Here is a 12,393-nt window from a genome sequence, read left to right on the forward strand (position 1 = left end):
AAGCTAGGAAGTGTTCGGCGTCGTGCTACTGATACAGTAAGGTAGTGATCCAAGGGGCTGGGATCGCTTAAAGTGCATGTGATGGTGTCTTGTTTTTTCTTATGTTCTTGAGTTTAATTTCTCTATCTCGGAATCAGGATTTTGTGGGATTATGGGCATTTTAGTTTCTACTGTTTTTGTGTATCCAGCATCTTGTGGTTCAAGAACTGATAAAATTTCAGATAAAATTTAAATAACCATATTAACTGCTTTGCTGTCTGGATTAATACCAATAGTATACACTAATAACACTTGTAAAAATACTTACGCTTAAACAGCAGGCAAAAGACTTTTAATGTAGGGCTTCCAAGTATGAAGACTTAGTTCAGGGGACCTGATACTGGAAACTCCATCTGCTTCGAACCAAGTACTAGAACAAAAAACCTTCCTCCTCCAGTTATAATAGCAAAAACCTAAAATGCCACTAATATCTGCACATCTTATGATAATCAGATCTGTCCCTGGAATGCCTAGCACATAATCAGAACGGTTCGATACCCGATATTTTGCAGGCAGTAATAATGTCTCTTCCATATAGTGAATACACGTCGTACCCGCAGACCTGCTGCAGCCAGTGCATGTTGCACTACTAGTATTCTTCATTTTCTTGGCTTGATCCTGGTCATCATATAGTATAAACATCTTCATGGACGTTTTGATGACACCTGTATCCGGAGCTAGCATGGCTGGACGGCCATCGGCTTCGACTAAAAAAGGAGTATGATGAGATTCCACAACGGAACTAGGAACAGAAATTTGCCTAAACTTTTCACTGCCAACATTGAATTCCAGAATGGAAGATTCATCAGTAGGGCTGTTTCCCTTGTGCAGCCAATATATAGAACCACTTGCATAAAGATGTTCACCAAGATTAGACGGTGCCATACCCGGTGGGAGTGAGACGTCATCTATCTTTCTCCATTTTGGGTCTTGTTGTTGTCTGCCGCCGCCAATCGTCTAAACCTCGCATATAGTATTAGAAAAAGTAAAAAGTGCAGGACCAATGTGCGTTAGTTTAGGCCAAAGACAAACCACTTTGTGCTCCTTGGTAGCATGATCATACCCGAAAGAATACCAACGACAAGAACTATTTAATTGTACTGTCTCAGTTTGATGTTGAGTTTTTTGTTGTGCAATTGCTGAATAAATCCAAGGTGTTGATTCTCCGGTGCTAGGATTCCATATGCATGTACGATTTGTTTCATCGTTTACTGAACAAATTAAACCATTGAGAATACCAACTACATACCCGCCTCGAGAAGCTCGAGGCCGCATAATTTCCCCCTGAACAATTGCTCTTCCTTGTAATTCTCCCTGTCTTCCTTGACACAGGTGCAGTTCCGCTGAGAGCAAAGGCCCCCCAAATGACTTCTCGATAAGAATGGAAATATCACCATCGTTACCAGTACTATTATCAAGACTATGTAAATGGCGTCGCGCTCTTGATCGGATGAAGTGTAATGCAATGAAGTATGGGTCCTTACGGATTATTAATGATCGCCAACTTCGGCATACGCACTTGCAGCTTTGAAGTGAATCAACAGGTAGTCTGCTTAATATCTCGCAAACTAATGATCCATTACCAAATACAACATCACTACTAGTACTCATCTTCTCGCAAACTAATGAAGAGCTCGAGACTTTAGAGACCTAAAAATAAGACCCTATAGGAAACGGAGTAAATAAAACCGTATAATCAGCAAAAAAGGAAATAAAACCCTATAGAGTTGAGGTTGTAAACGTTGGATTCGCGACCGTTGATGTTAAATTTCTTTGAATGGAATGGCAAAGCTGTCAGTAAAGAGTCTTAGATGGTCAAGAAGTAAATAAACAGTCAACGGGCAAAAGTATTCTCTCCTGCTTAAGAAAGTAGGAAGAATATTGGCACTAAGGCTCTTATATTTATGGTGTTTTGCTTTGGTGGAATAAACTAGTTGGATCGTAAAACCTCCTTCCTATACCGCCTTTTTTTTTTTTTTTTTTTTTTTTTTTTGTAGAATCCTATTATTGGGGCATCAACCAACTGGGTTTTCGGGGCTTCAGAGGATTCTAGTGTCCTACAAGTGGTTAGGGGATGACCTAATGAAGTACTTATCACGGTTGGTACTTTCATAGCCGTTAGTTGTTATGTATCTACAGAAAACTAGAATATTTTCTTAGACTCGGCTAGGAATTCCTCACCGTAACTTTAAGGTCCCAGCCGTGATGCCAGTTTCCAAGATGTATTTGGAGTGAACGACTAGGTTTTGAAGTTCTTCTAGTCGTGTTCTATTTGGCGATTAAGTTGTAAAGCATTTTGTATTAATTCCTAACTGTAACAATATGAGTGAAAGTTAATTATTTCTATCTTCTTATATAATTGTGCCATTTTTAGGAACCAAGGAAAGGGAAAATGAATACATATTTCGTAGAATTTCATCGAAACGAAAAGGCATACATATTTCGTAGCATAACATAAACTTTAAAGAAAAGATCATTATATTGCAAACATGGGTCTTAATAATAGTGATCGAAATCAGCATAGGTACTTTCTTCCAAGACATGATAGCAACCACGAATGTCAAACTTCTTTCAATAGCCTTCCTCATTACCAACTTCAGTCATCTCCCACTGAAAAAACAAAATAAATCTAAGTTAGTATTATTCAAAACAAGTTTTGATGGACCAATTATTGACAAACTTACTCTTTGTGCACGTGGCATATTGGGATAATTTTCATTTACGACTTTCATTTCCTTTTTGAAAGATTCCGGCCAATTGTGGAAAGAGATGCTCGAATCTTTTCTTAATGAGTTTGATCGATCTTCCATTACGATTTCCGTCTAACGCCACAAAAACAAGTAATACACACACGGTTCCAAAAAGAATGAGAGGTTTCATCTATGTAATATAAGTACATATTCGTAATGCTTTGCTACTGTAAGCCACACTCCGACGATTGAAACATCTTCTTGGATGGTGTAGCGAGTAACCATGTTTCTTCCTTTTTTGAAAACACTTAGAGGTTAGAAGTTTGTGCGTGAGAAAAAGTTTTGCATAAGTTCTTTGTTAGAGAAGGATCACTTTATAGAAAACAATGACCCAAAGGCTAGTTTTTGAAGAAAATAGTCGTTCCTCAAAAAACTGCAATAACTCAATGCAGGCCAGCATTACGGCCGGAAAACATGGAAAAACCAAGCCGTGTTTTAAGTATCGGCTGGGTTTTATCCCTGACTGAGCCGTAAATCTGAACAGAGGTATCCCAGATAAACTTTCGGCTGGGACGTATTTAAATCGGCCGATAATGTTCCTAAAAGTGGCTGGGGTCAAGGTTGAAACCCAGCTGACGTACCTAATATGGCCTGGACGGTCCATGGATCCTGCGCGTAAATATGGGATTTCATAATATTGGCCTGGAAAGTTCAGATTCACGGATTGGTCTTTCCATGTTTCCTGGCCGTAAATCTGGGCCTGCATTGAGTTTTTTTAGGAACGGCTAGTTTTTTCAAATGACCATTCTCCAACAAAGAATTTGTGCAAAAACTCAAAAACTCTCAAATTACTGCAACAAAAAAGAAAAAAAAAATCTACTCGATACACTACATAAGAAGATGTTGCAATCGTAAGAACGTCGCTCACGGTGAAAAAGCATGCCGAAGATCAAGGTATTAATGCGGGACAAAGTTTTTCTTCTCAATGGAACCGTGTATTTATGGACTTTGTTGCCATAAATGGTAATAAAAATGGAAGATCAATGAACCAAATAAAAGAAAGGTTCGAGGAGATCTACCTAGAAAAGGAAGTTTTAAGAGCGCTATTGGAACGAGTGAAGGCGATGAGTCCCGAAATGTTCTTTTCCAATAGAGTGAGTATGTGCAAAAGTTGTTGATCAAGTAATTTTTTGAAAATGCGGGGGTCTAACAACCACACCCAACAATTCGTTTGGCAATCTGAGAGAACTTACTCTAAGATACTTTCTAGAGAATCAACTAGATAGCCGTACTCTATCTAGAGAAAAGTATTTATAAGAGTATTGTATCTCTAACTCTTAATTCAATCCGCAATCAGCAAATAGAAATCCTCGAGCCCGATTGAATATAAGAAGAGTTACTTGAACGGTACCAAACACCAATGTTCAAGGACCAATAAATCTCAATCAACAACCAAATGTTGGATTTCCTAATTGATCGATACAACGCACAACCTATGATATTTCAATTATGTAAAAAAAAAATAACACGGAAAAGAAATAACACAGACACCAGAATTTTGTTAACGAGGAAACCTCAAATGCTGAAAAACTCCGGGACCTAGTCCAGATTGAACACCACATTGTATTAAGATGCTACAGACACTAGCCTACTACCAATAAACTTCAGACTGGACTGTAATAGAACCCTAATCAATCTAACACTGATTCAAGGTACAGTTGTGCTCCTTATGTCTCTGATCCCAGCAGGATACTACGCACTTGATTCCTTTAGTTGATCTCACCCACAACCAAGAGTTGCTACGACCCAAAATCGAAGACTTGATAAACAAATCTATCTCACACAGAAAAGTCTATAGGATTGAATAAATATGTCTCCCACAGAAATACCCAAGAGTTTTTGTTCCGTCTTTTGATAAATCAAGGTGAATAGGAACCAATTGATAAACCAGACTTATATTCACGAAGACCAGCTCAGTATTATCAATCACCTCACAATAATCTAAATCGTATGGTGACGAAACTAGATATTGTGTAATCAAAAACGATGAGACGAAGATGTTTGTGATCACGTTTTATCTTGCCGATCGGAGAAATTAATCTCGATCAAATCTTAGAGAAGATAGTACTCAAACGATAGAATCGGGAAAGATCAGAATACGCAACTACAAGAGAAATAGTTGGGTCTGGCTTCCCAATCTCAATGAAGTCTTTCAAGTCGTTAACCTACAAGGTTTAGAAAAACCTAAGGTTAAACGAGATCGACTCTAGCTTATGCAACTAGTAACACACATGAGGTGTGGGGATTAGGTTTCCCAGTTGCTAGAGCTCTCCTTTATATAGTTTTCAAATCAGGGTTCGCGATCCAAGTTACCTTGGTAACAAAGCATTCAATATTGAAAAACCTGATTCAACCAAGCTAATATCTTTCAACCGTTAGATCGAACTTAGCTTGTTACAAACAAATGAAATGTACCCTCATTTAGGTTTATGAACCATACCCAAACGTGTAAACCATGTCGGCTCAACAATAGTTAACCGAAGTTAGCCACACGATAACTCTCATATCAACCATATTCATCTTAACCATAACTAATTCAAATGACTCAAATGAAACTAGTTAAAGAGTCGTTCAATTGCTATATTGTCGTAGAAGTATACACGAACACAATCGACACAAAATCGGTTTGATTCGCTCGAATCAATTCATAAACATTATAGCCACGGTTTGCAAAGATTGCATTCCTTATTATATAAATGTTTAAGTTCATGTACACAACCGGTTTTAGAAAGTAACCCACTCAAGTACGCAAACGGGTACGCATACTTGAGTAGCCGGACTTGAGTTTTGTTACGCCAGTACGGTACGGGTGAGCATACTACTTCAACTTCCAAACTCCAGCAGATTTTCACGGACGTGAACTTTTCGCCGGTATGCGTACGGGTACGCATACTTGCCCAGACATCAGCAACCACCAGTACGCGTACGGGTACGCATACTTCAGGCTCCCGGTTTTGGAATTGCACAATAATGTGATTCCCATACTATGTTTATATCCAAACATGGTTACATGATTCTAAACTCTTTATTTCAATCATTGAAACTTTCTTAGAGGATGTTATATAGATGTTATTCACAAACTATTTTTCATCAAAGCAATTTCAAGTTATTGAAATTGTCATAATAAAACATTCCAGGACTTCACCAAATGATTGTATCACACAAACCATATGGGATGTTACTCGGCAATTTTTATATGATCTTATTCGGACTTTCGTCACGAATGTAAGATGAATTTGGCCGTAGCGAAAGCTTGCCAACACATATTCCGAGAAATATATAAGCGAGTTAAAGTCAGCTCGAAATATCAAATGTGTATAATAGAAAACTATATCGTAACACGACTTATGTATCAATATAGGAGATAGAGTAGAAATAGACTTTACAAGTGATAGATAAGTTTAAGTCTCCACATCCTTTTGTCGATGAAGTTCCACAAGCTCCCCTTAGTAGTTTTTCGTCTTTAAATGATGAATTCCGTGAAGTCTAAAGCTCAACTACACAATCTATGTCCTAGTCCGAGACATCTATAAATAGGCTAGAAACAAGACTTATAGTTTTGATCACTAACATTGACAAACATGCTTGAGATAGCAACGCATGCGAGTTCGACCGAGCAATTCTCTAACAATCTCCCCCTTTGTCAATTTTAGTGACAAAACTATCAATACATATGGACTACAAAGTAAATAAAAACTTTGTAGCTTCTCATCCAAATGCTTGATCTCCTTGGTATCTTCAACACGACTCGAAAACTTCGTCACTTCCAAGTACTCCATGATTCTAAACGTGTTCAACTCAGCATCATTTTTGTTGAAGATCCGTAGCGATTACAATGAGAAAACAAGTGCTCTCGATTTTTGTTATACAGTGTCATAGTATTATTACAAAACATCAAAGTTCAATTGAATCACAACTTCGACAACAATACTATGGTGATATGTATCCCCCCCCCCCCCCCTTAGTCAATACATCATCTCAGTATGAAAACCACTCCCCATGATGATCCGTAAATCATATGTATTTCTAGTATGAAATTATACATTAATTATCCTCTTTTTTTTTCAATAAAAATTGCAAAGGTACGAAAACTAGTGGGATCCTCATGAAATATCCATGGATATTCTTCACGACCAAAAGAGAAATACATACTAACAAATTTAGATGCAATCATAAAGCCAAAGCTAAATGCATTCATCAAGGAGTTTATAAAGATACAAGATAACCCTTATAATATTCCACAGCCGCACTCCCCACAAAGATATGACAATTAAGCACAAGTTCAAAAACGAACTCTCCCCCATAAAATGTCATTCCCGAGAGAACAACAAAGGCGACTTTGCTTTTACAAGAAAAGAAGGATTTCTTTGGATATAACCAAATCACATTAAAACATGAATTTGTATCCAAAAATCTCAATTGAATCAACCACAAAGATGATCAATTCAATTGCACATGCTCGACATAAGAAAACTTACGGAGCAACACAGTAAATACACAAAGATGTGGATCTTGGGAAGATCAATACTGCGGAATAAACAATAATTCCCTCTATTTTATATCATCAATATTTGCATAATGACATAAAAGGCTTAACTTTTGTTTGTCAAAAGTTCATCCTATCTTTTATCAATACTTTCATACCGACATATAATAGAGATAAATTTTGAACAAGTATGGGACATTCAAGGTTCACGGACGTAAACAACATATCCCATAACAATTTGAAATATATAAAACCATAAAGATTAAAATTGCAAACATCATCTTCCAAATAACTTAGAATTTTAAAAAATAAATCTAAAAACATTGAATATAGAAACGTTTGGACCTAGCTATGTGTAATCATAATAATGGCTATTACAAACCCTAGTGATCCTTCTAATCAAAAACAAGAATAAAAATTCTCATAAGAAGTTTCCTAGACATAAATATCATAAGAGTATATTCAAAAAGGAATCAAAACTCTTAACACAATAGATAAGACAAGGAAAGACTAGACGTCGTCTTCATCATCGGAAACCATAAGAGTGGCTTGAATCCTATCCATGTCATCCTTGATATCCGGAAACTTAGTAGCAATAACAAGTAATTTCTCTTGAACACACCTCACTTTGGCACCAATCTTACAAACATCTTTGTGAATTTGACGAAGAAGATTCAAGGAGGAGGAATCAGATAAGCCATCAAGTGTGTTGCTTCTTTGTCTCTTGCAAGCATTTTCTTTCATTCGATTAAACGTGCAAGGACGGACAAGCTTGGGAGATCCAATGGAGTTCCCAATCAGATCTATAGCGTAAGTGCGACAAATTCACTCAATCAAGCAAGAAAATCCTAGCTTCTTGTTGGAATAAGTCATCAACAACATTTAATGTATGATAAATCCAAAAATGTCGACACTTCGAGATTCCAACACAATAAAATATACCAATTCCGCAAACTCACGACTCCAACGAGAATTCTCAATCGTGGAGGGACAAAGATTAGATATTCCAAGTTTACCAAGGGACATCAAGGAAAGACTAAGAACATTAGTAAGAAATTTTCCTTCATTTCAAACAACACTCTTTCCACATAGACCCATGAAGATGGCTTCATAAGAAGGACGTTCATGACAAGGTCTTGGAAGGCGAAACTTCCCAAGGGGAATATTAGTAATTCTTGAAATTAACTCTCTGGTCACATGAATCCTTTGCCTATTAACCATGGTCTTGAATTCCATGTCATTATGATTAACATCATGGATGTTTGCATAGAAGATTCTAGTAAGAGTGTCAAAACCTTCACCAAGACCATCAAAGATGTTTCCAAGCTTAAAATTTTCAAAACAAATTAAATCCTCCTTATGTCCACTAGTGAGATCCAATTTCTTTTCTAGAATGAAACCATTAGATGAAATTCGTTCAAAATATTCAGCACACGAATCACTAACAAATCTAATCCTAAGAGAATTTTGATCTATAGGCAAAATCATGCTAGAAGATAAAGAACCCAAAAATTTTGAAATTCCTTTTGAAGCCTTGAAATTCATCATGAGATCTAGAAATTTGAAAGAGGAAGGTAGAGAAAACTTACTTGGAGTGGACCTTGAAAAACCATTTTTCTTATTTTTCTTCAAAGGAGTTTTAATGGAGGAAATACATGAACCCTAGAACGTTCACGTACGCGGACAAGATGGGAGGAGGAAGAAGGTATGCGTACTGCTCATTTTTATACCCAATAATGGGCTTGGACCCGTTTCTGAACTGTGACCCATAAAAGGAAAGTGGGATTTCTTGGGTGTTTAAGCACCAAGGTTATGCAACACGTACATGTACACAGACGTAAGAAAGGACGGTGTGGTAAAAAGCAAACTGTTATCCATAATACAGACAAATCAAACCATTTCTTGCCCCATCTCAAGATATATACAGATGGGGTGGTTCCAAACATGTTACCAAGTAGCAAGATGTGCAGAGAGACTCTCACGCACTATTTATGGTTGATATTTGAGGACAATACTAGTGATATGATAATCTGGGTTAACAGAGCTTCCTAACTTCCTTTTCATATGAATGGAAGGTTTTCCCGATCGCCTGAACCTGTATTAAAAACACAAGAACCCGTTTTATTGGATATACTCGTGTTCTCAACAAGTTTAGTTCGTAGATCATGATTCCATGATTTAACATATACAGAACTTTTATCGGAACAATTCTTATTCTTAATTGAATTAATTTTTTTAAGAATCTAAAATCGTTTTCAAATGCTCTACATAGATCTTTATCAATTGATCCATCACGATGGTATTCCTCAAAAACATTAAGAGTTAATCTAGTGAGATTCCAAAACCTTGAGCGTAAAGAACGTTTTCCCGATTTTCTTTTCTTAGAAGAACATTTAATTTTTCTTCTAGATTGTTTCTCATCATCCAAGTATTCCAGGGTCTTAGATGGAGCGAGATTTTCATGAAGACCAAACAGTCTAATCCATAAGAATCTCTGAACAATCTTTAAAGGATTATAGCATGCGTTATAGATACCAAGAGCAAGTTTCCCAAAGAAATTTCCTATGAGGACAAACTTTAAGATCATTATAGTGTTTACCTGCTATGATACCAATTGAAAATGCGTGGGTCTAACAACCACACCCAACAATTCGTTTGGCAATCTGAGAGGACTTACTGTAAGATACTTTCTAGAGAATAAACTAGACAGTCAGACTCAATCTAGAGAAAAGTATATAGAAGAGTATTATATCTCTAACTCTTAATTCAATCTGCAATCAGCAAATAGAAATCTGCGAGCCCGATCGAGTATAAGAGGATTTACTGGAACAATACCAAAGACCAATGTTCAAGGATCAATCAATCTCAATCAACAACCAAAGGTTGGATTTCCTAATTGATCGATACAACGCACAACCAGTGATATTTCAATTATATAACTAAATATAATACGAAAAAGAAATAACATAGACATCAGAATTTTGTTAATGAGGAAACCACAAACGAAGAAAAACCAGGGACCTAGTCCGGATTGAACACCATATTTTATTAAGCCACTACCGACACTAGCCTACTACGAATGAACTTCGGGCTGGACTGTAGTTGAACCATAATCAATCTCACACTGATTCAAGGTACAGTTGCGCTCCTTACGTCTTTGATCCCAGCAGGATACTACACACTTGATTCCCTTAGTTGATCTCACCCACAACCAAGAGTTGCTACGACCCAAAGTCAAAGACTTGATAAACAACTCTGTCTCACACAGAAAAGTCTATAGGATTGAATAAATCCGTCTCCCGTAGAAATACCCAAGAGTTTTTGTTCCGTCTTTTGATAAATCAAGGTGAATAGGAACCAATTGATAAACCAGACTTATATTCACGAAGAACAGCTCAGTATTATCAATCACCTCACAATAATCTAAATCATATGATGGCGAAACTAGATATTGTGGAATCAAAAACGATGAGACAGATATGTTTTTGATCACGTTTTATCTTGCATATCGGAGAAATTAATCTCGAGCAAATATTAGAGAAGGTAGTACTCAAACGATAGAATCGGGCAAGATCAGAACACACAACTACAAGATAAATAGTTGGGTTTGGCTTCACAATCCTAATGAATTATTTCAAGTCGTTAACCTACAAGGTTTAGGAAAACCTAAGGCTAAAGGAGAACCGACTGTAGCTTATGAAACTAGTAACACACAGGAGGTCTGGGGATTAGGTTTCCCAGTTGCTAGATTTCTCCTTTATATATTTTTCAAATCAGGGTTTGCAATCCAAGTTACCTTGGTAACAAATGATTCAATATTCACCGTTAGATGAAAAACCTGATTCAACCATGCTAATATATTTCAACCGTTAGATCGAACTTAGATTTTTATACACAAATGAAATGTACCCTCATTTAGGTTTATGAACCGTACCCAAACGTGTACACTATGCCGGCTCAACAATAGTTAACCGAAGTTAGCCATACGATAAATCTCATATCAACCATATTCATCTTAACCATAACTATTTCAAATGACTCAAATGAAACTAGTTAAAGAGTCGTTCAATTGCTATATTCTCATAGAAATATACATGAACACAATTGAAACAAAATCGGTTTGATTCACTTGAATCAATTGATGTACATTATAGCCACGGTTTGCGAAGATTGCATTCCTTATTATATAAATGTTTAAGTTCATGTACAGAACCGATTTTAGAAAGTAATACACTCAAGTACGCAAACGGGTACACATACTTGAGTAGCCGGACTTGAGTTTGGTTACGCTAGTACGCGTACGAGTGCATACTACTTAAACTTCCAAACTCCAGCAGATTTTCACGGACGTGAACTTTCCGCCGGTATGCTTACGGGTACGCATACTTGCCCAGACATCAGCAAGCACCAGTACGCGTACGGGTACGCATACTTCAGGCTCCCGGTTTTGGACTTGCACAATAATGTGATTAACACACTATGTTTATATCCAAACATGGTTACATAATTCTAAACTCTTTATTTCAATCACTGAAACTTTCTTAGAGGATGTTATATAGTTGTTATTCACAAACTATTTTTCATCAAAGCAATTTTCAAGTTATTGAAATTATCATAATGAAACATTCAAAGACTTCACCAAATGATTGTATCACACAAACCATGTGGGATGATACTCGATAATTTTCATATGATCTTATTCGGACTTTTGTCACGAATGTAGGATGAATTTAGCCGAAGTGAAAGCTTGCCAACACATATTCCGAGAAATATATAAGCGAGTTTAACTCATCTCGAAATCTCAAATATGTGTGATAGAAAACTATATCGTAATACGACTTATGTATCAATATAGGAGATAGAGTAGAAATAGACTTTCCAAGTGATAGATAAGTTGAAGTATCCATATATCCTTTGTCGATGAAGTTCCAAAAGCTCCCCTTAGTAGTTCTTCGTCTTCAAATGATGAATGCCGTGAAGTCTAAAGCTCAAATACACAATCTATGTCCTAGTCCGAGACATCTATAAATAGGCTAGAAATCAAGACTTATAGTTTTGATCACTAACATTGAAAAACATGCTTGGGATAGCAACACATGCGAGTTCGACCGAGCAATG

The 12,393-nt window shown here is 36.7% G+C and overlaps 1 protein-coding gene across 1 annotated transcript; it reads right to left on the bottom strand.

Annotated features, from left to right (window-relative positions):
• Positions 1–99: 99 nt before the first annotated feature.
• LOC113279798 (F-box protein At3g22700-like) lies at positions 100–1,650 on the bottom strand. Its single transcript, XM_026528462.1, has 4 exons — positions 1,072–1,650; positions 538–996; positions 374–452; positions 100–206 (listed from the first exon to the last, which is right to left on the bottom strand). Exons 1-4 carry the CDS (start codon positions 1,648–1,650, stop codon positions 100–102), a joined length of 1,224 nt encoding a protein of 407 aa, XP_026384247.1.
• Between the last annotated feature and the right edge of the window lie 10,743 nt (positions 1,651–12,393).

The sequence above is a fragment of the Papaver somniferum genome, chromosome 5 (genome assembly GCF_003573695.1).
Source record: "Papaver somniferum cultivar HN1 chromosome 5, ASM357369v1, whole genome shotgun sequence".
NCBI lineage: Eukaryota > Viridiplantae > Streptophyta > Magnoliopsida > Ranunculales > Papaveraceae > Papaver > Papaver somniferum.